This window comes from Perna viridis, chromosome 14 (genome assembly GCF_037379345.1).
Source record: "Perna viridis isolate PV_CMFRI_1.1 ecotype Kerala chromosome 14, ASM3737934v1, whole genome shotgun sequence".
Lineage (NCBI taxonomy): Eukaryota > Metazoa > Mollusca > Bivalvia > Mytilida > Mytilidae > Perna > Perna viridis.
Genome location: NC_142458.1, coordinates 28,652,066 through 28,680,014, shown reverse-complemented (window position 1 = coordinate 28,680,014; position 27,949 = coordinate 28,652,066). Strand labels below are relative to the sequence as shown.

The 27,949-nt window shown below is 31.9% G+C and overlaps 1 protein-coding gene across 13 annotated transcripts; it reads left to right on the top strand.

Annotated features, from left to right (window-relative positions):
- Window positions 1-8: 8 nt before the first annotated feature.
- Window positions 9-27,835, top strand: LOC148598897 (uncharacterized). 13 transcript variants are annotated; one of them, XM_088562532.1, is made up of 13 exons: window positions 9-187; window positions 4,208-4,639; window positions 12,344-12,434; window positions 13,741-13,773; window positions 14,404-15,903; window positions 19,473-19,575; window positions 19,836-19,914; window positions 20,550-20,630; window positions 22,044-22,097; window positions 23,868-23,921; window positions 25,093-25,241; window positions 25,859-26,008; window positions 26,590-27,835. In XM_088562532.1, the coding sequence occupies exons 1-13, from the start codon at window positions 179-181 to the stop codon at window positions 26,858-26,860; spliced, it is 3,006 nt and encodes a 1,001-aa protein (XP_088418658.1). In that variant the 5' UTR covers window positions 9-178; the 3' UTR covers window positions 26,861-27,835. The 13 variants fall into 13 exon arrangements, with proteins under 13 accessions (XP_088418658.1, XP_088418663.1, XP_088418662.1 ...); XM_088562537.1 differs by lacking the exon at window positions 20,550-20,630; XM_088562536.1 differs by lacking the exon at window positions 23,868-23,921.
- Window positions 27,836-27,949: the final 114 nt, after the last annotated feature.

The following is a 27,949-nucleotide window of genomic DNA, read 5'->3' as shown; positions in this document are numbered from 1 at the left end:
AAATCAATACATTTAAATAGCTTGATTGTTCCGGATTATTTATACGTAGCCGTACCGGTAGTGTCGCCAAGGTGATATGACGCTTTGACGAGGTGTTTCACCGTGGAATGGTTTTAATAGTAAATTGAGCAACTGTGAAAAATAAAACAGGACAAACAAGTGATTAAATGGTGTAACGATGTCTGAGGTAAGATTTGTTTTAACTTTTTATCAGTATTTGTTTCACCTGTCTTGGGTATGATTTTTGTTCCCGTGGGTCGTTTTGTTAATAGTTTTTAAATGCATTGGAGTTCAACTATGTACATGAGAAGTTTCAATTACAAGTTAAGTATAAGAAACAGAAACTACTAATCAACCAACAGGAACAAGTTTATATAAAATGATAAATGGCATGCTGATGAAAGATTTGCTTTTCTAGTTACTTTAATTACTCTAAAATACAGTGGTACATAATTGAAGTAAGGGAGCCTTTTCAGAACTACATGTATATGTAAAATAAAGCCATGATTTTTCAAACGGGGCAATACTGGTAAAAGGAAAGGAATAGTAATACAGTGTGTTATGTATGCTGTGTTATCATTCGTAATGAATCTATAGATAGGATAATTTATAAGGCTTGCATTACAACAATGAGCATTTAGAAAAAAAGGCCTACTGCAGTATTCCTTAAATTCTCTGTGAATCCATTTAATAGAAATTAAATGGTATACCTATACAATTAACTACATTGATACCTTACAAATATTCGTTGTACAACCATTTGATTTCACTTATAATTACATGTACATGTATGTCAAACTTATTTTAGCACTTCTCAATGTGTTAAATATCTTTGACAAATGAGATAGATACCTTTGTATGGTTTGTCGTAAAACCAGGTGTTAATTGGACACTGTCTATTCATGGTAAACTTCTGATATTCTATATAACCGGTGGAATACGAGTCGTATGGCTTGCATCGCACAATGCATGTTCTTCGATTGCTGGTCAGTGAGACGAGATTGATAGACAAATGCACCCCTTGTGCACCATTAAGAGAGGGTAAGGGGAATATCACACCGTAAGATCAAGACCGAAACAAGAGAGAAGACGGAAGAGAAAAGATGCATGCTTATGTATTTTCCCCATGGCAACATTCTGTTTTTTGGAGTTAGATTTTCCAATATATTTGATTCAAATACTGCTGACAAGAGGTTACTCCTTGAAACACGTGTACAGCACTTGGAAAGCATATCGAAATCAAAATATATTATTGGTTCTTTCGTGTTTCGTGATTCGTGTAAGACCAAATGTAACACGATACAGGATTGTGGACTAAGACCTTGTCAATATTGAGAGGCAGATCCGTTTAGAAAAGCCCTCTCTTGAGATTGGTCAGTTCGTTCCGTCAAGACATACTTCTGGTAGTATTAATATGTTAAATACAATCTTAGACTGAAGGGTGCACTTCGGTGATTTCCAGTTTTTTATATAATTACTTTTTAAACATAATGGGGCCTTGGACCTATTGGGTCCGCCTATGAATACTGTTCGATACCCAGAAGTCAAACAAATGAACAAACAAACAAGCAAAGACCTTAACGACCGGAAATACACCAAAAACTATTATGTGCATGCATAGGAAAACTGTCTTTCTTGTATTTCCAGAATATCAAATATCGAGAACATCAGAAGGTATAGATTAAGAAGAAATTGTTTGTTTCCTGCAATTCTACCCACCAAGGCGTCCCTTTCCCACATACAACCACTTTTCCCCGTCCAGTATTGATTTGAACCTTTTTCACCGATTTCGACCTTTAACTATCTGTCTACAGTTGCTGGCGGGGAAAACACCTTTCGAAATAAGCAAAATGATAAAGTTGCTGGGATATCTTGGTTTCCATTTTGTAAACATTTGTCGTATGCCAAAACACAAATAAAACCTGTTCAAATCCCTGATATTGCCAAGTCTCAATCATATTTAATTACGACAAATCATTAGAGCATTGGGTATAGGATTAACATAACTAGGTATATTTTACATATTCAATATGAATGCAAGATATTTAATACTCAAATTAAGTTTTAAACTTAAAGGTACTTAATCTTTTATATCAACTATTACTGTGTATTAATCACATGGTGTATACCTCGTTATAAACCGTTTTACACTCACATGAGGTTAGGAATTGAGTTGAGTTAGCTACGGAGGTTAATAAATCATATATACATTATAACGATTTGTTATTTCCCCAGTTTCTTCAATTCTTTTCCCCATCCATTCAATTTTACTTACTACCTGGAACATGCAACCGTTGAACAATGATTTTTAATGAGATTTATCTATGCATACAAACAGTAGAAAGATGAGACGATTTCATTTTTTGAAGGAAAATACTACTCCCGCAGTTAAGACGAGTAACATGTACAATGTGGCAAGTTGACCCCACTCACACCTCCTATTTTTTTCCAAAACAAAGCGCGCACACACTCGACCCCCTTTTCAGAATTGAGCATCGATATTAAAGCTTTAATTAAATGAAGATCACATGAACCTTGGATCCAAGTACAATTAAGTCACTTTTAATATCGAATCACCATCGACTATTCCAGTTTGGTACATGTATAGTTAATGAATTGTGATCAATTAAAGATAAATTTGGCACGTTCAAAACAGCTTCAGTTTGAAACTTCGGAATATTCTGTGTCATTTAACCAATTTCTCCCCCTAGCCTTACCAAGAGGACGATAATATTTTGGTTTATAACCTTTCAACGAGAAAAGGTCATCGAAATATTGATAGGAATCTTCTATTCTCTACTTGAGTTTATCCGGAGAAATATAAGACCTAGCTATTATCTTGTCATGCGAGACTAAATATAAATTATTGTGTTTTGTATTATGTAATCCAGCTATCTCAAAAGAGGGGGTCTGGAAGGAACATGGCTAAGTATAATCATTTTAAAAGTATTGTACCTGACGTTGTATACGTACAGATAATCACATTCTGTACGGGTAATTTATATTTCTGTATACTAGGAGGCAAAATTGTTTCTAAGGCTTGTTTATGAAACGGACCACTTATGATCATATAATAAAATAAGGATTCCGACGAATCATGACAAGTGCTACAGAAGAAAACATAGGCCCAGAAGACTTTGAACCATATAAATACAACGCTTCGGTACCAAGCAAAAGTAATCCGTAATTATTTTTATAAAACGAGATAGCGTTATATGCCCTATCAATCTGACTATTTGGATCTGCTTTGGAATACATTGATACAGGTTTTGAATTCAGCCCACCGTAGTCAAAGGTTGTATTCCTTCCATATCCCTGAATAGTTAAGTTATGTTTGTTTAATATTTTCGCTTTATATACATGTACAATCATAAGTTGTTGATAGTGTTGATGTTTCGTCAGCAACTAGCTCGCCATGGACGGGAACTTTGGACATTCGTCTAGTCATATCAAAGCTGCGTTGAAACGACGCATAAATATGTATACATGTTGTTTATCAATATTGTGGAAATAAATGAAGTACACTGAATAAGAACTTAACAGGTAACAGAAATACAGGCTATTAGCGAATAAGTAATTACAGAAATACTTCAAGCGTGTTAAGTGAATTCACTGGTGAATGGAAATACGTCCTTTCAACAGAAGAGTTAAATTTTAAGACAATCGGCACGGTACATTTAACATATCACACGCATGTAGTCATACGTGTATATAGAGTCCTATATACTGTAAGATAAGGTGCTTCATTATGTATGCACGTATTTAGTCGCTTCATTAGAAATTATTAGCTACACCCGGGCTATACATTGCTATAATAGTTGTTTTGCTGTTATGTGAAATATTTTTTGAATGCTTTTCATAAAATAATATGAATCTAGGGGTTTCCGTGCTTGTAATTATAGGATCTGCTTAAAATTATAATGCATTCATTTGCTAGATTGAATATTTATAGTTTTTAAGTCTTGGAATTATATTCCGAACTTCAGATTCATGTAGATGATCATTGATACTTTTCAAAGTAATGAATTTCCCAGTTTTAAAGGATTGACAGTTTTCCTAAAATAAACGTAAATAAATGTATCACGCAAAATCGTTTATGTGCGGTTGATGAACAACATTCTCAATATACATTAATTGTCTTTAAAAGGTGCAGCTCGCTTATATGTTAAATGGTATTTTTACGCATATATGCAACCTCTTGTTATAGAATAAAGAAAACCAAAAAGCGAGGTCAAGCCGATCACGATCAAGCTCCAGCTCATCGAGCTCGAGCGATGATGAAAAAAAGAAGAATTTAAAAGACAAGGACGACAAGAAAAAAGAAAAAGTACTCACCAAAAAGAAAGAGAAAAATGGTAGGGGGAGATCGAGTAGCAGCAGTAGTAGTAGCAGTAGCTCTTGTTCCAGTCCATCTAGCTCGGATATAGAGTACAAAAAACTCCCTAGGGATGAACAAAAACGGAAAAAGAAGGAGAAGAAGGCGCTTAGAAAGCAACTTAAAGAACAAGAGAACAAGAAAAACCTTAAGACCAAGCAGAGAAAAGAAGACGACAAGGAAAATAAACGAACGAAAGACAAGAAACCAAAAGGAAAGGGAGTAAAGTTTCCGAACATCCGGGCAAATGCGGGGGCTGAACAGGTATCCACGTGATGAACATGTAAACACGTCTGTGGTGAATTCTGTCATATTACTAGCACCGTCATACATACATCTCTTACTCTGGAGTGGGCTCACAAACACAAGCACACATACACAGATTGACGAGTTGATAACAATGACTCACGTGGAACTGCTGTGGATCACTAAACTCTTTTAGCTTCAATTTATATAGCTTTCCCATATATTGTCTTGCACGGCTTTCAAACGCTTCCGTATAGTCGCACTCTTGTTATTAAGTCTGAGTCCAGCTTTAATAATACTTGCTCGTGGATAGTCTCCTGTCCGGCCATTTTCTTCATGTGCTAGTACATAATCTATATATTGTGCTGATATGCTAACATGACCCTAAGTACCTAAGTACAACTATTTTGCTTGATAATACTTGAAGGCCTTTTTTGGCCCTAAATTTTATATGAATTGTATTGTATTTTTTTTTCCAGCTTACCGGCGTTTCTTCACATGCGTATAATAGTTTTGAAACCTCTTTTTTGTAAAATCGCCAGGTAATTATGGACGAAATTTCTTTTGTTTTCATAGCTTGGATCGGAGGTCTGACAATCACCTTGTAAAATAGGTTTTATGGAAAAATTTTTATTTAAAAAGCTATAAATTCCATTTTAGAAATGTCATATGATCGATACATATAGTTTCTAAGATGTAGTGGACACTGCTTGGCGCTCCGACTTGGATTTACTATCCGTTTATTAAAAAAACGAAACGAATCTTTTATGAACTAGACCTTAATTGTTCTAAATCGTCGACCAGAACTCCTTTGTCTGTTTGCTGATCAACGATTTAATTATTCAAGTTTTAAAAGTACAAATTACAAATTAATTTTCTGCCTGAAACAAATCTTTTAATTGCAAAACTTGTGCCTTGGTATTTTAATACATTTCATTACAAATTGCATCTCTTAATTGTCTGTTAATGTATCAAGGGAAATAGACGTTCTTTGGTATGCTAATAAACAATTTATATTCAGACGCAAAGTCTTGCAAAAAATAAGAAAAATGAAAATGGAAAACCCGATGGAGAAATGCTTTATCAGATCACAAACAATTTATTTTTAACCATATGAGGTTTATTGTGAACTGGACTGCTGTCATGACAGTGTTGGAATAGGTTTGTACCAAGTTCTGCAGTAAGGTAAAATTGCACTAGAAACATTGCATTGCCATTTTCTGTGCCAGTATACGGTGTAATTTGATAGTGTTTGGTATTTCATGTAGGGTAAACGTTTTAATTTTTAAATGTGAGGATGTATTAATGAATATTTTTGGCAAATATAAGAAAACTCTGTTCCTGAATTATCTGTCTAGCCTGTGAACATATTGCGTACATACTTTGTTTTGGATTGTTTTGATAGGTATGTTGTATGTATACTCTGTTAGTTCAGGCTTCCCGTTTTAACATCACATTCTGTGCTGATCCTTAAAAATGACACTTCAAAAGATTGTAATTGTATAATTTATATACCGTGACCCAAAGACTTTAAATGTAACAATATTTCTATGATTAAGCTGAGATAATGTACTGATAGCAGGCAAACCAAGGGCGTTGTCTTTTATATACGTCTGATTCAATCTTCATCAATATCAGTATATCTGTTTTAATCTTTTGATTACCAGATATTGTTTACACAGAACTGACGAACAAGATTCTTCCATTTATTCAATGAAAAATATTCTGCAGGAAAGTCGGTTTCACATGTACCCTGTTTCCTGGTTATACTAGGAATTTCCGTACTGAACCCCTTCTACAGCAACAAGTCTGACTTGTTTCCCACATGAATATAAATAATCAATCTCTGGATTCAATTACTCAATCAATCAATCAATTTCCGTGGCTTATTGGATATAGTCAAAACCACGGGAAGTTATAATAATGTAGAATCGATGCTGATTTTTTAATTTCCCTTTTCTATTGACAAGAAGCGAAATAGGTTTGCCATTATTGCTACTAATCAATTTTCTTCTTTGGTGACTGTGTCAATACTTAATTTCGATCACAGTTGTGTTTTTGTTGGAATTTATCTGCGAATCGATTGACTCCAAAGGACTTATCCAGTACGCAAATATAATTATGGTTTTGAGTAGAAACTATGACTAGGACTTAACAAAACTTTAAAATGCTACATTGAATGTTTTAGTTGCTAAACTGCCATATGTCCTCCGTACTGATTGAACTGAACAATAGCCGATAAGAATACAAAAACATCTCCTTGTTTCGTGAGACGTCTTTATCTCTCTACAACCCGACAGAGACGCATTAACTACCTACAACTCGACAGAGACGCATTAACTACCTACAACTCGACAGAGACGCACTATGTACAACTCGACTCGAAAGAAGTCGTCTTTAACTGTCTATCACTGCAACTTGACGGAAACGTTTGTAACTCTATAACTGCAATATATTCTGTGTTATAAACAATATTGAAATATTCAAAACTTAATTGAATCTTTTAATTGATTTTTTTCTGTTTTACTTTAATGTGAATTCAATTATTTCGATTTTAGGCGGAAGTTTTTTTATATTTTACTTTTGTGCATGCTTGACATAGAGAATAAAAAGAAATAATAACTGCACCCCTGACATAGAGAATAAAAAGAAATAATAACTGCACCCCTGGTGTCTATTAGATTTTAAACACCTGATTTGATCCATCAGTTGATGCATAGGCAGTGGTATACATCAAGGAAGTTTATTTTATACAATTGTGTTGTTTCTATTTTTCTTAGATGTTATTTTTTTTGTTTGCGATGGCTTTATGAATTATTTCTCCATGACAACGCTTTTAAAATAAAGACCTTCGTACCCCAATTTTAATTAATTTATAGCGAAAATTTAAAGAGGACTCATTGATTATTGCCTTGACAGAAGTTAATGATTTAAAATTAGGTTTGAAACTTTATATGTAAATGCTAATTGCATCAATTCTTCAATAATGTATTGCTGATATACTTGTAGATGTTGCTAACGACTAATAGGTTATTTTTAAAGTTAGAAAAAAAACATTATCTATTTATAATGCTAAACGTAAAGGCAACCAGAATGGGTATGGTGAATCTTGCAAAGAGACAACCACCCCACCGGGATAACAATTTCAGGCCAAGGCTACCCATTGGTCTTCAATGAACGACGAAGAAACACTAACACCACAGGGCAGGCTACAGCTGGCCCCAAAACAAGACATTATTATCATTATGCACAGGGACAGCGAAAGAGTTGCTCCTATGTACTCAAGTAACATAAAAAATAAACTATAGGTAAAAACGAAACAAGACGTACAAAGGCCAGAAATTCATAGAATTTGTTCTAGAATAAATATTCAAAGTTCACATCAAGGTCTTAAATAGGAACAAATATTGAATTTTTGTGTTGAATTGTTGTTAAAACCTACAATTAATTATGTTTTATAACAACGGAAAGTTACTTCAAACAGTAAATCGCAACCACAAAAAGGAGATATAGAAACAGAGAGCACGATTGACAACTTGACGATTTTCACTCTCCCGCGTCACAGTAAAACTAGTGAAATTTAAAGTTGTAATGAGATATAGAAAAACTCCAAAATCCTCAAAAAGCAATCAATCTTACATGGCTGGCCTTTCAAGACCTCTAAAAGACTCAACATTACGTGAATGCACTCATTGTGTCGCATAAGAATTTAATTCTCAAATATTAGTCTAACAATTGAAACATACATAAATAAAGTGATTCTTAAACAAACCCTGTTTGAAATGTCTTAAATATACGACAACGAAATCTCTTTACATACACAGTCCATACACCCTTGGCCGTTTAAAATGTCCAATTATTTCTTCACGGGAGACCGCTCTCGATAAAACTACACCGTCTTAAATTTCTAAGGACCGACAATACCTATGTTGTTTTACCTACAGAACAGGCCATTTGTTCTGTTGTTAAGCATCATTTTGGGCCATTGATAAAACTCCAAATTTAGCTATTAATTTAACAAATTTAATGGTATCAAAAGTCTGTACTTCTACTTACACGGTAGTTATTGTAATTAAAAAATCACACAATGCCCTATTGTAATGCAGGCATTTATGTATATTAGCATTTTACTTTTAAGCTTTGTTTATCATAACAAGCTGTATTCAAACAAAATGTTGATTTATGTCGTTGCAGTAGTAGTGTTGGATAAGATAGATTCATTCCTAGAAATATAGTGGGTAGTTTTTATACATAAGTATATATTTTGCCCAACTTCTTTTTTTATTCTGTAACGTATCCACCATTATCAAGTATTTGACATTTAAAGGTAGATATCATTGATTATTTCATGAAATGCTTTAACAACTGTCGTGTCTTATATAACATGATTTTGTTAGATTTTGACAGGTATTGTCAATTTATGAATGCACGTTAGGTCATTTGTTCTTTTGAAATACATGTATGTCGAAACATTTATTATGCAAATCATTTCATATCTCAAGTTTAAATATTTTTTGTTGATTTACCAATCGATTGGGTTGTATTGAAACAAACTATGAGGAGATCGAAATCAAAATCTATCATCAATGGTTATAGACACTTATAAATGGCATAAAAATCTGTTTTATAGACAGTTATCTATCTCCTCTGATTTATATCAATTTAAATGTCCAAACTAACGGGGAAAAATTGACATATCGAGAAAAAGATCCAATACAGATTAACGATTTCTGTATGCGTTATCATGGCTAGAGAAACCGATAGAGATAAGGATTAAGTGAACTAATATGGATTTTTATGTGGGAAAGGCAAGGGTGGGGTTGGGGGCTAGGATCAAATTTGAATTATAGAGGCAGGATTAAGATTTTGCAAGAAGAAATAGCATGAGCTATTATTTTCCTTATATTTTTTTGTTTAAATACAAACAAAATTTCGGCAAGGATAGAAAATTTTATCTTTGCCACCCCCCCCCCCCACACACACACAAAAAAGAAAACAGAAATGTAACCCCAAGACAACTAAGGGTGAATAACACGCCAGTATAATAGTTACAAAACCTGTCAGTGCTGAAGATACTTCAGTTGTTTGGTTGTTTCGTCGTAATGTTAACTGTTTTTACATTGTTTTGGACCAAATGTTAATCGTTCTTATATTTCAGTAATTCTTAACTCTGTATATGGTATTTCGTCTGAATATAGCTGAAATATTGCTGGTCGGACGTTAAACCCCAACAAACAAGCATTATATGGTATTCGGTTTAAGTCATTTTATGATTTTATTCAATTTGCTGCTTTAATTTTCCTTAGTGACTGAGTGCCGTGTTTTCTAATTTGTTTATGTGTCCGTCTGTTCGATAGTCATATTTCTTCCTATATGTTTGTCACATTTATATTTCAAATGGTTGTAAACTGAGGAGCCAATTCACAAGAAAATGATCATTTTTTTTTATCAGGGATTAGTTTCACCATTAGTTACGACCTTAGAAATGGTGTTTATTCCATCGAATCTATAATGTATCATTTATGTACTTTAATTTGAGAATTTAATTTGAATTTGACAAGATGACGGGTTGATTTAAAAGGCAGTTTCTATAAAAAGAGTGATTAAATAAATACATACGTTTAGTTTGTCGTGTTATAATTTTATATGACCTCGATAAAAGCTAAAATGATATACTTATTGTAGACAGGGAAGGCCTGAGTTTTTGATAATGACTCAATTTCTCCTTACTTTCGAAAATGTCGATCATTTTCAGTACCAAAAATATAAGCGTGACTCACTTTGACTATAAATTTTAATATTTCTTGTTTGGTAATATTACTGATTTCATTGGATAACATTATTCTTATGTGTAAAGATTGGTCTTATTTTTATTTTCAGAGATTAATTATATTTGATTAAAATAGGGATTTTTCCAGAAATTTATATTCCGTTCCGAATACTTGTTCAAATTTTGACCAGGTTATGTGAGCATAAATTGCTTTAAATAATAATAATAATAATAATAATAATAATAATAATAATAATAATAAAAAGTCCTATAATTTAATTTCCCGTCGATTAAAGAGAATATTAAAGGTTTGTTCTTTCATCAAAGCCTTGTTTAGTAAAGGAATTGTTTGAATTGCGGACTGTGGACCGATAGACATTTATGGATGTCACAGTATCAGGTTACACGTAGTTTACAGAAATATGACCTATTCGCCCAGATGAGAAATAAACAACCAAATTAAATAATTTCCGTTTGGAAGACATATGATATGCCTTCAACCTATACAGTGTTTGCACTATAGGGACAAGTTATGATTTCTATCTACTTAATCGTGATAAAGAACAAAATTCAAACATAAATTTAACTACCATTTTGTAGGAATTAAAATCCTATTTATAAAGTGACATTTCATGATACTGCCACGGTTGTTTATTAGATATCACTATACGCTCTGAAATAGTAAACAAAAAAGGATTTAATGAATAGTTTACATTTAATATACACTCGGGTGAGTTTATAAGTTACTATTTGTATGCAGACACGTACTTTGTAATATTGAGAGAGAATTATCATATGTGGTGTTTGTATATAGTTTGCAATATTTTTTTGTAAAATTATCACCATTTACTAAACGTTGAATTTACAGGTGCAACTAAGAAATAGTTGATTTTTTTTAACCATATGTATGTTCTTATTATCAACATTAAGGTACTAGTCTGTGTAAGAATTAGGTAATGGGTGGCAGGTCATTTTCTCACTTTTTCTTTTATGCCTCAAATACATTCAATACATTTAGAAAATAACTGAAAAGCTATTTATGTTTTTTAAGCATCTGTATATGGGTAACAGCAAAATTACCGAACATTAATCCGTTTTATATGTCTATGATATGGTTATTTTTGTTTTGACTGCTTATATAGGGAAAATGTGCTGAATTAAATTTCCCGCCATTTTTCCATAGAGCATTTTCAATTATATTTGGCCTATCATTATCTTATAGAGGCAAACTTTACAAACACTTTGATGGTTGTTTTTGGAGGTCATGAGATATACATACTTGGATAATGCCATAAAATCTCTGCTTTTGTTTCATGTGCCAAACATTACACACATCTTGCCTGATTATTAGACAAAGAAGTTCTTAAGCAGTGGATGAAACATGGTATTACGAAACCCACCATCTTTTGACTATTTGCACCATCAGAATCAGGAAACAAATGACAGGATTTTACAAATCATGCTCGTAAATTGAGTTATAATTGTATTGAAATGTACTGAAAATGAACATTTCTAGGGCAGATAACACTGTCAAAAACCTTGTGTTTCTAACATTCTATGGACAAAATTGAGCAAATCTAATGATGCAGAGATCAAATAATAGTCTTTTAAAATACTCCTGAGTAAACCGATATTGTCAGATTGGTTGATTTTTTACATGTGTGTTTCTGGATGTTCTCAATTTCCCCCGATTCGTATAAAATACTTACATTTAAGCAGGATCAGCTTATTTATTATCAGATGTGTTCACTTTAAGGCTTGAGATTTTGCTTTCTTCAATTTTATAATTTTTAAAAGACTCAAAAAGGTCCAGGTAAACACCAAGATATACTTAATGTACTCCAATTATATTTGCACAAAATGTCGTCTTTAGCCGGACAAGAAGTTCAACTATCAACTATGCCAAGGTTAATGATGATAAGTACTTTGAAAATTCTTTTTAAACCTTTCAGAAAGACGTAAATAATCCGGAAGAAGAAAGGGGAACTCGAGCGAACACCGACGCCACTGATGCAAAAGGACGAGCGAATGACAGCGACACAGGTATGAATTGACATATATGACTGAAATGCGTTGCTGCTGCATTGTTGGTGATTTTTATATAAGAGTGGTCGCTAGATTTCATTTGCTACATGAAATACCATCAACTAATTCAAGAGTGATTACATGTTTTGTTTGTGAAAGAAGAGTTAGGGAACAAATCCGAAAAAAAAATCCTGATAATAACAAATGTTTATATAATACCCTGCTGGTACTTTTCTTTATTATTATTGCAAGTTATTGATTATATTTATATAGGATGTATCTTTCTATACGTGATGGAAGGTTGAGGAATGTGAAAATGTTATTTTGTTTTCAAAACAATTCCACAACTTTCTTATTCTTTAAAATTATCGATTACAACTAATACAGATAAAACTATCTATTTATATGTACTCGTTTATATACCCTACTCTTAACAAAATCCTAAATATAGACCTGAGTGTAACAATGATTACAATGAACCAGGATTTGGAGAACGAAATACTATAATTTTTTTCTCTTCGAAAAATAGAAGTTATGATTTGTACATAGTTTGACCTTTTTACATTTATTATTGGATTTTTTTGCATAATCACACTAGGACTCGGTCACTGTACTTAATGAGATTAGACAATTATTTCGTACATATCTGAATTTTTTTTTATAAGACATCATTTGACAGCGGAAATCACAGATTGGAAGAAGAGTGCAATCAAATGTTTAATATTTATCTCATAAACGGACGTAAATCTGTTATTTTTATTCACATGATTTTAAATATTGTTTGGATTACTCTGTTAACGTTGTAGTTCACATTGCCAAGTCATCGAAAATATCAAAAATTCAATTGAACACAGAATCCTCCAAAACGACTTCTTTTAGTAAGTTATGCTTCTTCAGCAGATCAGTAATATTCATGTACAAAACAACAATAAAAGAAATATTTTACATTTGTTTTTTTTAAATAATAAGTCTTTTATGTAAAACAACACACAATATTTGGACGTGATATTCATGTGATGCCAAATTTTATGGTTCGATCAAGTCATACGATAAAATTAAAGAAAGTAAAATTTACTTTGAAATTTGCCAATGGTAAATTTATATGCATGAAATCAAGAACCATTGCATAATTGTTTAACATAAACCACGAAGTTGATGTAAAAAATCCACAATGAATTCTTATCAAAGATCTTCTTTTGTTCTGATGCGTCAATACTATTATCTAAAATTGTATGATGGAAAGGTAACTAAGTACTATACTCCTTTGTGTCATGTTTTTCTTTAGATCAAATCGAATGACAATAACGTTTTAATTCTGCTACAGGGAAAGTACAGACTAAAAAGCGTGTCAAAAAACGTAAGACATTAGAAAAGCGTTCATGTCATACATAGCATGTGAAAATATAGATAGGAGATTATTGCTAAATGTTTATGCGTCTTGTCTAACAAGTTATGTATCTTAGACAGAAAATGTTACTAAATGATAAGAGGTTTAGACAAGCAAGTCATGTATTGCATTCTTAACATTTCAGCTTGGATGCATGTCTTTATATATAAACACTTAAAACATTGACATATTATTGAAACATTAATTAAATACGGAAAAATAACTTTGATTTAAAAGGTCTTCTTTAATCTAAGCAAACTGAACATTTTTCACTCATTTTGAAATAAGGATAAATCATAAGAAAGATACTAATCAGATTGAGTGTGTTTCTTTTTGAAAACCCTTTACAATTTACCCAAAATTAACTGTTCAGACATTTAATAAATAACAAAACACAGGGGATAGCAATAATACCTAATTCATAAGAACCTTGTTTGTGATGTTTTTTTTTTTTGATCTAAGCTTCAACATTTACTAGAATTAAAGATTTTATCAATTTTGCTAATTGGAAGTCATTGATTCTTTTCCACTTTCTAGGGTCTTAACGAATTTACGTTGCTTATATATATATATATGCTTTTAATTTTGACGAATCTGTAGATATGGACAATAAGAACAAAATTTCAAGTGACTCTGATCATGTAAATAAACGCCCCGAGGACAACAATATAGAAAGTGAAAATAAATTGGACAAGGATACTAGTTCACCGGCAAAAAATAGTTGTCCAGATAATATAGACGAATTTAAAGTACAAACTGACGATGACCTTTTTATAATGAGGTCTGATGACGTAACAGATAACCCCTACGATGGTGCTAGTACCGGTCAGAATCAACTTTCAATTGACAAAAATGAAGAATCAGACAAAAGTGATGTCACGAATGACAATAGCAATAAACAAAATACAGTTGACGAAAGGGAAACAAAAGATACATCCGATAACACGGGAAACAGAAGCACAACAAACGACGAACAAGTATCCGGTCTACATGACAAATCTCATACAGAAAAGGAACATGAAAATATTGAAAGCGATGGAAAAGATAAGGGACTTCAAAATTCTAATGAGAAAATCGTAATTGATAATACCTTTAAACAAAAACAATCCATTGTACGTAAAGATTCGGTAAAATCTGGACAGAGTGAAAATGATGACACATTTGATAATCAAAATAAACAAGTTGAGACAGAAAGTAAACCCGCCACTTTTGATACTTCAAAGTCTAAAAATGAAAATGAAAATTGTTTGATCGAGGGGTCTTCCGATTCCCTGTCCACAAAACAGCGAGACACATTAAACGAAAAGGTGGTACCACAGGAAGCAAAATTGTATTCAGATGATGAATTGACTGCAACCAAAAAAGAATTCAAGAGTGAACCCTCACCGGCAAAAAGCGGAAAGCAAAAGGCAGATACTGAGGAATCGCCAGTTGCAAATTCAAGACAAAAACCTGGAAACGAATTTCAGTGGGAAAAGTACGATGAAGAGAAGATTTCGAATGATGATGGTAAGAATGATAATGATAAAACTGGTTATGGAGACGACAAGGATAGAGAATCAGATGCAAGCGATGATCATGACGACGAAATAGATAAAGTAACAAAAGAAAATGCCGTTCACCATTCGGATGATAATAATGATTATGCAAACGATTATAGAAGAGACGATTATACTAAAGACAACATAAGCGATGAACATAGAAGAAATGAAAGAAACGAAGATGACAAAGATTACAGAAGGGATGATTATAAGAGCGATGCCTACTCAGAAGATGACAAAGACCTCAATAATTCGGAAAGTAAGCAGCTCACAGCAAGAAGCGAGGAATCGAAACATGTTGTCATCGCACCGGACGTTAGAGTTAACTCCGGTAAAAGCCAAAACAACCAAACATCAAATAAATCACAAAAGAGTCCTAGGAAGAGTCCCCGTCCAGACGACTATCAAACAAGAGCACGAAATACACCAACACCAAGCCAGGTGTACAAGAAAAAGCAAGATGAACGGAAATTCCGCCGACCAGCCCATAGTGCGCCTGTCAAAACTCAACAATTAACCAATCGCCCAAAGTCTGATGGACGACGATGTATCAGCAGAGGTGAATAAAAGTAGTATCTCGCGTCCCGATACCTGCATGTATATAGAACGTCTTCACTTATTCGATAAATAAATGTTTATATTTGGAGCATCTGTGACTCTTTCGAACAAAGCATGAGTAGCGAGCATGATAACCGGAACTTTTGTGTTTTTCTCTCTTAGTAAAATGTGTTTCTGGTGTTTAATGTTGTTCACTCCAATATTATGTTTGTTTTAACAACTTTTAATTTCAGTGTTGTATTTTGTTAGTTTTTTAAATGTTAATTAACTAATTATCAAATATTTCAATCTATTTAAATTTTCCATATCCATGGGCTTCTGCAACTACTTATTAATGGAACAGATCTTTGTTCAGGTTTTTAATCAGTTTACATACTTAATCATTCATTATTTTCTAACATACTAGATTATGTTGCACTCTCTCACTAGATGTTTTTTTAGTAGCTAGTTCTAACTCTTTATACATTAACTAATGATTTTTCTATGGCACCAATACTAACTACTACCTTTAATAGCTAAGTATAACGGACTTTTGAAAAATCAAATGAAAGTATACTAATTACCCTCTTTTTGTAGCTAGCTGAGTAGATTTAAACAATTTTCATTTTCATTCTCAAAATTAAGAACACTAGTATAACTTACTATCTCGTTTGAATTAAACAGGGAAGAAAAACAAACAGAAGGAAGCAAAAAATTTGGAAGGTAGGGAGCATGTGCAATGTCATGCGTAGATCGTGCAATTGCTCATTATCTCTAACTGTCTGAATAGTTCTGTTGTAGTTCCTCCGTTATCAAATCCAATTCCTTCATTTTACTAACGTATACCACACATTTGTACTGACAACGCTTTCATTTCCTAAATTTCTATCTAAACGAAAACCAGTTGTTTGAAGTCTGAAGATTTGTTGGTTTATTTGATTGTTCACATTTGTAAAGAATTCTAAGCTTTCAACACATCCTAGAAATAATATCCGATAGATTTTTAAATTTGTTACTTTGGAGAATTTATTTTTTTTTTATTAATATGCAATACCTAAATACACAACTAAAGACTAAACCAACATAACAATGTTAGCAGTGTTTTCGTTTGCTATTAAGTACTAGATTTTTTTTGTACGTGTTATATTTACTCAGTTAATGATGGCTGTTATATCAGATTCTTAAATTAAATATTTGCTTATCTTAAAAATGAATAACGTTTTGATAATTTGATCTGGTGTTATTTTTATCATATTGTTTGTGTTGTACTTTTGTACAGCATTAACTGTGTTTAAGCATATTCGGCAAACATCTTGTGTCACTAACAGTTTCCGTAATATTAAAATTTCTGTATTTCCTTTCTTATGTTAATATTGATAATGCATTGAGTTTTGTATTTCATCACATTATTCAGCTCTAAAATCAAAGACGAACACTATCAAAACATGGTTGCATCTTCTGTCGTGCATCTTGATATTGGAATAACAGGTTTCTGTTCAATGTTTCCACCTTCTTGATTCGGATATATAGCTATTTGGTATATTTTCGTACTTTCGATTGTCGATAACATATTTACCTTTAAGGTTATTTGGAAGTAATTTATTGTTCTTCGGGAATATTCATAATAGTTTTGGGTAAGGTAGCGATATATCATGTTCCATTGTTGTTATAACTGAAACAAGATAAGGTACTACAATATGAAGCAGTGGCTGTACTTCTCCATTTCCTCTTTTTCATAAAATGTCAGATTAACGATAGCATTGTTTAAATTGACCTAAAGACTAATTAAAAGTATTACAGAAATGAGTGATGGCGAAGATATCTTTTGAAATTTTATATGCGGGCATGAGTTGACTGAATGTCAGATAATCATGATATTCTTTTGATTGGCCTGGTGGATTTTGAAATCTTTTTAATATTTGTTGTTCAACACTCATATATGATAGTTCAAGAATACTATATGAATGATAACATATACATTCTATTTTTTTCTATTCTGCGAAACTATTAAAACCAATATTCTCTTTCTATGATTTTACGGGTACCTACTGTTGTAGATTAAACAATTTAGGTGGCGTAGGCTTTAGATGTCTCCTTCACTTCAACAAATGGATAGTGTAAATGCTTTCAAATATCCACATGCTCAAATTGTCTTATCACTTTATCCCAATATGTTTTTTTTTGGTATTATGGACATATAATTTATTCTCACTTAATCACAATTTATCTTTTTTTTCATTTCTGTTCACATGACTTTTTATCGGAGTGAATAACATTTCATCAGTAAATTCATTCACAGAATTCCTTGTGCAGGTATCGGGCGCTTCTTTATTGTTCTTGATGTTGCCGAATGTGTTTATGCACTATCAAAATAGATTTTTGAATTGGATTTTCCCAACCTTTGAGACTCGATATCTTTTAACATCGAAAATAATATATTTAAAGATATATCATTCAATTGTTGTTCTAAACTTTTAAAATATTATCTTCAAGTTTTTTTTTTTTGCTGTTTCTGAAAAGTTTAAAGTCAAATATATTTGATCTGGACCAATCTCGTATTCGTATAGTTGCACAGTAGACACAATCATTTATTTTTTCTATATCATATAGTAGTGATATGTATCAATCTTGATTGTTAATGTACAAAGAAACCAACATGGACTGAAGGTTTCTTTTTATGAGACATAGATATATTGCTTAGTTTTAAGAGTACGTATGAAGACTTTGTCTATTCATTTATTTAAGTAGCAGCTTTTATTATATATAAATTTCAGACACTGCCTATAGTAGAAGGTATTCATGGTGTACAAAAACCCATCAAACAAAATTTACTTTTTCAGTAAACATATACTACCTAACTATGAGTGGTTGTGTGGTCTGTCGGAGTTTCTTGATAAGAAATAAAAAGTGAATTAAATGGGCTTTTTACATGCATGAATGACCTCCTGAATATTATATTGACAGGAATTAATCATCAATGACTGAGATAAGATAATTTTTTTTCTGGTTCTGAAAAGTGCAGTTAGTTACTAAGCACGGAACCCACGAGGACGACTATGAATAACAAACCGCATTTCATTTGATTCTATATGATTATTGCAATACATTTTATAGACCATGTAGTTCAAGATGTTAGAGTGTTCAAAATATACACAAAAGAAGAATTGATACTCTTGTGCTAGCAATGTTTGTTATTGAAAAATACCAGGTTGTGCTCAACGTTCCTGTTTTGCTGTTGTGATAGATGTTTGTATGTGTTGGAAGCGTTTAATATATAATTATATATAACTTTGTGTGTTGCCTTAAGCTCAAATACACTGGTGGAGGGAAAAAGTAGGATTTAGATTTTGAAACATGAATTTGAACAATATCGATCCCATACAGAGTTAAAATCTTTCTTAAAATGTGCACATTGTGAATATAAATTTATTGATAGTATTTGCGACTTAAACGGAAGGATCTCTTAATGACTAACACTCATTTGCTAAATCTCGCACTATATTCAAAAACACTCGTCCCGTAGGATTGAAGCAAGATTTCACTCGAAAGGAAAAACAAATATTTACCTTGCCTTGAATTGTGTCATTCTAGCGTCCAATTCAGGGAAACAGAAAAAAGAATACAAGACTGAAGAATTGAGACGACTTCAAGACATACTTAGAAAGGAACGATCGCACATCAGAAAACCTAAACAGTATGTGAATATATGTAAAAGCATAAAGAAATATTCAATACCACACCAATTCTAATAATCCAAGATTCAAGAGACAAATATTTAAAACAGTTACTTATTCTAATCTGTAAGCTCATTTAATGCTAATGCAAAACTGTAAAATGGGAGATAACTCAATTTCGAATTTGTTGTAATGTATAAATATGTTGCTGGTTTATCTCGATTTTCAACCAAGGTAAATATAAGGATTGGAATAATTAATACTGACTTTCGTTTAATAGGCGTGAGCATTTTCCATTTGTATGGACTAGTTTGGAGCCTTATTACAATACACAAACCGCTGCCTTTTTGATAGACCTGGTAAGTTTGATGTCAATATATAATCGATCTTTAATCGTTTCATGTATTATAATATATCATATGTAACGGATAAAATTAGCCGTTTTTAAAGAGTCTCATACAAACCATAACCCTGAGACTACATACATTCTTTTTCGCTTAATGTTATGTATGTTTTAAATTTTGGATTTCAAGTTGTTCTTAAATGAAGTCTGTACTTTTGATTTGGTATTTATATGGCATTTCAGTTTAAATTTTATTGATAGACATCAGATGACAAAATGCTATTCCTACTTTTGTTTGACGTAAGTCACAACAAGAACAGCCTATTTGTATACCTACAAAATATTTCATTCCCACGATTCGTCCAATATAAGGTATGGTTCAAAAATGTATTACAAGGTAAACACTAGGGGACACACACAATTTCAAGGTTTTTAAAACAAATTTGAAATTATTGTTTAAATTTTTGGGTACGAATCATACGTAATGTTACATGGATGATATTTTGTACATGTATCCGTTGTAACTATTACATTGTTACATGGATGATATTTTGTACATGTATCTGTTGTAACTATTACATTGAAACTGAGAAACTAAATTCAATAGTATGCCCATTACTTTAATCACTTCAACAAACTCTTTATATAAAGAAACAAGAAGATGAAGATGAAGAGAAATTGACCGAATCTACTGAATCTGAAAATACTCAGAAAAAGTCACGACGTCAAAAGGTTGGACAAAATTCTCCATTAGGTTATTGGTTACACATTTCCTGCTGATTGCACACACATGTTGGCTTATTTTACCCTCAGTTGTTTTCTATTGTGTCCTTTATCTTATATCTTCATACTATTAGCCATAGAAAACTCTGGTTGCACATGTACATACTATATTTAGTTTTATTTCCTTAGTTTATTTTTTTCTCAATTATTCTCATTTCTGAATGCATTGTTTTGCTTTTTTTCAAATGGGTATTGAATGCATCAAGTCACATTATTTATTCAGTCTTGGTAGATAGTTCATCTTAACATTTGATCGTGGAGTTTACACTTGTACAAATTAATCACAAATTGGGAATTAAGTAATAGTCTTCGTAAGAATCATGAAAAATTTGATACACCCCCAAAAAGGCTACATATTTTCATTTTTGTAATTATGGGTCTATACTATGAAATGTGTAATTATTCATTCAAATCTGCCAACTCTTAGGAGATAATCAACATTGAAATTGCAATAGAATTTATTGTATTTGAGTGTCATTTACAGAGTTACCTCCCTTAATTTTGAAATTTACAGTGCATTCTATATGATTTTTATCTCCTAAGAAGACGGGTTATATAAAGAACTGATTGTAAATTTTTGTTTACCACGGCTATTCAAACGAAATATCAAAAATAAAAATATGTAGGCTTTTTACCCATGAAACACATTTTGCATGATTCTTGCTGGAGTACTACCTAAATGCTTTATTTAGATTTGTTACAGCTTTTATTACTATCTCATTTATTACACACAGCTTGCATTTTAGTATTTTGTAATGTTTTTGACATTCTATTGAGGGAAGCTGTGATTTTTTTCAACCAGATATACACGTTTGTTTTCCCTATTTTATAGATTTTTTTTTTTCAGTTAAAGTTTCGATCGCTTTTTATATTTCTATCATGCATAGTAAAGTTTGAAAAATTAAAATCCTTTTTGAATAATTATAGTTGCATGTAATTCAACGTTGATTGCCATTACATTCTTACCTAGCTACATCCAGATTTCATTTTACTGTATCGTTTAATGGCATGAAAAACATTTATAAGACCTAATCAATGGGGATTATGTCATAAATACCTTTAAAACATAAATCTTGTTTCATCTAAACCCAATAGTGCTTCATCTGACGGTTTTTCATTGTTATGTTACTGAAGGATTTCATTCATTTCATCACATATTTTGTTAGTCGTTGATTTCATAAACAGACAACAAACATTGTCGTATGTCAATCATTAAACCTACGATGCAACTGCTTGATGTCAGGGAACATTCTCAATCTTAAGAACATAAACATTCCGCACTTCTAGTTTCAACAAGCTGTGTTTTAAAGCGATTAAAGCATATATTAGGACATACGTGTATTGGGATATGTATAATTTTAGCAAAGAGAAGACCAACGACCCCCTAGAACTCCCGGAACAAGAACTGTTAGCGCTGTAAGAATGAGTATTATCTTGGTTGTTGATTATCCCTGGCTAGAAACTACTGTAACATTCGTGTTTTCCTGAGAATTTAAAGATAAACTAAATGACTTGGTTCTTCTCTTTGTGTTTTAACAGAATCCTTATTTCCTGACATGAATAAACCAGAAAATCACCGTCTCCACATAAACTGTTACATAGTAGCTGGTCAGTTCTTTACAATGTAAAAATTCATACGGAAATTAAATAGATAAATTTAAATTTAAATTTAGTATAACACTGTATTTTTATCACAATAAATGAACAATCATAGCACTACGTGCAATTTTACTAATTATAATTAGCGAGACCGCTACTTTTATGGACCATTTCGACAAGGTTATTACATCGGAGGCGTCAAAATAAACATTTAAGCAGAAGAATATATGGATCTTCCGACGGAAAATTAAATCTGACTTTTTGCAGTTGAGCTAGAATAGACTTTGGTAAAATTATCAAAAATATTAATTTTTAAAGTTTAAAGTCATTGAACTATCTGATAAAAAATACTTATCATTATATTTGTAATTCTTTTCCCCATAGTGACTCTATCACATTTGTCTTTCAGATATTTGTTGTATTTGAACACAACAAGTTAAACGTTTTTTTTTTGTTTTTTATTTTTGTTTTTGTTTTTTGTCGCTTTACTACAGCGGGATTGCCCTGTAGTTCATTACCTTATTTTATGCCATTAAGACATTACTCGGCAATCATTTCGTCTTGAATTTTTTAGATTAACAGATGGTTGCAATCTGCTTTAACTTGTATATATATCCTTCTGATATCTGCATTCACACATTTATAAAACCTACTGAATTGTCCATCGTATAATACTTTATTTTGGCTTACTTTCGGATACAATTTGCCTTTTGCAAATAATCCAATATTTGAAACACCTTCCTACTATTGTTTCTATATTTAGAATACTTTTGATGTTCATTAGTCTCTCTCTCGCTCTGCAAATACAAATGTTAACCTAACTCGCTAACAGTACTATTAACATTATTGAAATTATTGTGTATTTTATTTATTGTGTTTGTTGTTTGCTTAGTGCTCGATTTGGCTATCAAACATTTGTAAATTTGCGTTTGCAGTTTTTCGAGATGACGAATTTTACGATCTTAGTTCAGAAATGTTCATTACCAGAAAAGTTCATGTTTAGGCTAGAAACGTGTTAAACTATTAACCTGAATATCACATTTAAAAGGTGCATGTATAAGTTTTCATAATCTAGCGATCACATGGTAGTTTATTTCATTGAATATGATGAAAACGCCATTCTTATGGCACTATAACTTATTCTATTTTAATGAATGAAAAGGTTAATACATTATATACATTTTATTCTGGAAAATTGGAATCTAGTTTTATTCCCGAATATGTTTTTTGAAATTTGATACTGTATTTTCTTTATATGTACGAATTCGGTACAAAAATGATGGATATCAAATGTGTTATTTTTAAAGGATATGAAAACAATTTAATACCAGTTTTGATGTTACGAGTATTTCATTGACAAGAGTGTAAAATGATTTAATGATTTTGCAATTACTTCTTTGTATAAAATGGTACCAAGGTACCAAACAAAATTGTTGAAATCACTGTTTGCATATGACGAACTATGTAGGTAAATTGTATTCCATTAGCTTAACTGTACATATTTCATTTGATGTTAAGAATGAAGTGTACACATATCTTCTGATGTTAAAAATGAACAAAACCGTTTATGAATGTATATAATTTTAGCAAAAAGAAGATCCACAATCCACACCAATGCCTAGATCAAGAACAATTAGCACTGTAAGAATATATGCACGTGTGATCCATGGTGTGGTTTTATAGGCTAGTCAATTCACGGGTCGCAATTTATTGTTGACTTAATGCGCCGAGAACTACTACCTCGATGGATTTACTTACATTTGATTTGTCAACTATTTACGTTGAATAAAGACAAATCATGTTTTATTCTATCTAATATTGCATGCACTATCACTTTTTAGCAACACACAGTTTTCAGTCCCATTATTTGCACTTTTCACAATTTGCATGTAATCATGATAATTGTGATATCAGAATAATACATTTTACTACAAACATGTGTATATGTGCAACATTCATACCATTTTTATTCAGATGCTAGATATATGCTTTCACTTATGCGTTTATTAATTTTGAATTATCATTAAAACGATAAACACATATAACGCCAAAGTTGAAAATTACACTGCTTCTTTTGTTAAAAAAGAAATTGTCTCACGAAAGGTCAGAAAAACTGCTGTAAACATGTATACAGATGACAGAAAAGGAAGAGTAACTCATTCCTATTTAAAACGCACATGCACATACACATATAAAAGAGAAGAGGGGGAGGGACACAAACTCATCTGATAACCGGGCTTAAGGTAACAAACACTAATTGACATTTAACTTTTATTGTTGCTTTGCTTTGCTACATGGTAGAATGTTTTGGCTGGGTGTAATAAAACAAAATACGAAATACAAATTGGTGTTAGGGATTGATTTAATGACTCATTGTAAACTATGCTTACTTTTATGTATATTTATATCGATTAAACAACAACCTTTTGACCTTCAATATAGATCTCATTTCTTAAGCAAACTCCAAACTAATTAAAAAAAAAACAAATAAACAAAAATGAATGTTTAAGTATGAAAAAAATAGATATTTTGCTTTAGTAGTAGGTTTATCCGCCTTGCATGTCACGATGTGAAACTCAGATATTGTTGATGCTACGTTTTGGATATATGTATTTATGTGTATAGCTTACCATTTCCGTTTTGTGTCATAACTTTCTGTTATATTTATTTATGGTAAGTATTGCTGTTTATCCTTTTCTTTCAGTTCGTTGGGATTGATTTCAATAATCTTCTAAATTTTGATATCTACACGTTTCCTTTCCACCATATGTACCAATTAGTTGTCGGTTTAAATAATTGTAATTATTTTCAGCCCGAGGAGTTTCGTCACAGCTATGTTAGCCGGAGCACAGCACAGGGTTTGTGTGATCCCTGGGTAGATCTAGAAATGGACAACACCATATTACCAAAGATTGGTAGTGCTCAGAGGACATCAACAGGAGGACAAGAAAGAACGAGAGGGTAACTGTCATTCACTTGATAATATAGTATAAGATAAATCACTATGATAATTGTTCAAATCAGCGCGATGCTAGGCAAGTTACAAACATGCCTCTTTTAAGAATTGTTGCCGGCGGATGTAACTTTGTATTTATGTCAATAACAAACAGTTTTTTGTTAAATATGTCGACTGATATTGACATTTGTTTTAATTTGATTCATGTTACTAGCAAATTTTGTATTTAACCAATTTCAGTTAAGTGTAGAACGATGTAATGAACACGCGAAACTGTCGTGTCTATTTGAGATATCGAAAGCGGTTTTAACTCTTAAAAATGAAAATGTCATTTATGAAATATTAAGTCTTGTTGAATTTATAATCCTTAAATACATTAATAAACAAGAGCATTACAATATAGTTTTTTTTATGCGTGCGGATGTAGCCGACTGAAAGAAATAACAATTAGTCGTTTTTTTATTACCGACTTGATTCAAATATTGGATATTTAAGTAGTTTCCTCTCAGTAAGACGTAAGAGTAAGAGTCTAATGATTGCTTATATCATCGTTTATTTATAAATCGGGGCTCAAATGGTACAAAATATTGTTAATATTGAAAAGGTCTACTTTCAATTGCAGCAAGAAATCCGAAAGATCTGAAAGCCAAGAAAAGGAAAAGAAAGAAAAGAAAGGAAGTACAAGACTGCCAAAATTTCCTGTTGTTCCATTCCATGCCGGTAAAGAAAATGCCACACAAAGGTTCCCATACCAAGATATTCCTAAATTCAGGTATTGTCCACTACACCTTTCAATGCATATTTAGAAATAAAGGTCAATGTTTTTACGTAAGTATTATATATTTCTTTCCTACTTAAAAATGAATGTGTAAAAATTTCTTTTTATTTGTCACCTTATATTTATTGGAAAGCATTAAATGAGTGCATATTCATTCTCGTTCCGTAAAACATTAGTTACTTTCAAAATAATCAACAACAAAAAAATAACGCTGTGGTAAAGGTGAAAAACGGAACTCTCTTTTAAAGGTATAAATTTTTGTAGTCAATTATACAATTAAATACTTGATTGTCCACAAAGTTCTCCATTACGTAGAAAAAAAAATCTAGATAATGATGACATGTGGTAGACTATAATTTTTCTGTTTGTATAATGCCTGATTACAAGGAAGTTTCATTTATTGAGAAACCTGAAATATGCTCATGTAAGGAAATATAATTATATTAATTAAAGAAGATATTGGAAAACCATATATTCAACACTATTGAAAGTCAAACCACTTCTATTTATTCCACATCGAAAAATACGAATAGTCAAGAAATGACTATATCTGCAGATTGCACATGTCTTTACAGACAAGAAATGGATCAAAGATTTAGCATTAACGCCCCAACCAAAGTGGACTCAGATTACAAACGTACAAAGGACGATTTCTACAGAATGGATTTAGACAAATTGGATGAAATCCACCCTATGAACCGTCCACATATGAGGAAGGCTTATTTTGCCTATCTACAGAATACACCAGGGTCGAGAAAAGCTGTAACAGAATGTGTACGATCTTTAGATACCACTGTGAAGCAAGACCAGCCCCAACCAACAGGCACACCTCAGAAAGCTAGTTAAAACTATGACTGGCTTGTTATGACATTTAAGAAATTTGACTGTGATATATTTGTTCAATTTTTTTTACTTCCTGGTTGGTTGTTTAGAATGGTTATACAGGAAAAGATCTGGCGCTATCAGATTGTGTACATATTTGTGTAAACATTTCATTCATGCATGTTATTGTTTAGAAATTGTTTTTGTTAAGGTTATTAATAATTGAACATGCACTAAATGCCAATAGATAGAATAGAAATCATCTTTTATTTATGTCTTTTATCGCGTTCTTTCTTTACGGCGTTTGGTAATAATATGCATAGGTTATCCTCGCAGTGTTATTAATTGCGAATTTTGTGACTTTCATTAAGTATTAGAATATTCATAGTGCTGTTCACATAGGATATTTGTTCCGATAAGTACCTATAAAGAACAGGACAATTTTCCCATTTACGGCAAATGCATTATTTAACAGTAAGGAAACGATGAGATATCAGTGTTTCGGTATTTTCCTTACATAGTTTTAGTTCTTTCCGATACATACTATAAGGAAATTGACTATTTTTCCTCGATATACCATTTTTTTTTAAAATTGGAGTGGCATAATAGTGAGAAATATAATATGATTTAACTCCTGAAGTTTGCATACAATACCATTCACTTGAAATGCCTTTTTGTGGGTCCAATCGTTTGTCGCTTGAATATATATTTTCATTTATATATAAATCAGTGGCAAATGTGTAAAAGTAAAGTAAGGTATCTAAAGCTATTTTCTTACTTAGAATGGATTGGAGAGAAACAATGAGTATCTATGTATCCACGAAAACGTATTTCTCACGGTTTAATTGTGTCATGTTTATATATAGCACATGTTTATTTTTTCACTACGAATGTAAGCATAATAGGACGTAACTGGAAGGACACCTGTAGTAATGTCAGAGACGAATCATCAGAGTGTTTATATCTTATTCATTGTTATTCAATAAAATTATCAACATATTTTGCATTCATATTACTCAGTTAAACTTACCTGAGTGTGTGTGACTACTCACTATGGGTTACGCAATCTTACCTGTTTATGCTTGACTATTCTGTATGGCTTACCTATGCTTA

Excerpts from the sequence above, each read along its gene's own strand:
- LOC148598897 (XM_088562532.1), top strand. Across the intron at positions 15,904-19,472 it reads ACGACGATGTATCAGCAGAG|CGTCCAATTCAGGGAAACAG; the intron begins GTGAATAAAAGT and ends GTGTCATTCTAG. Across the intron at positions 19,576-19,835 it reads CACATCAGAAAACCTAAACA|GCGTGAGCATTTTCCATTTG; the intron begins GTATGTGAATAT and ends TTCGTTTAATAG.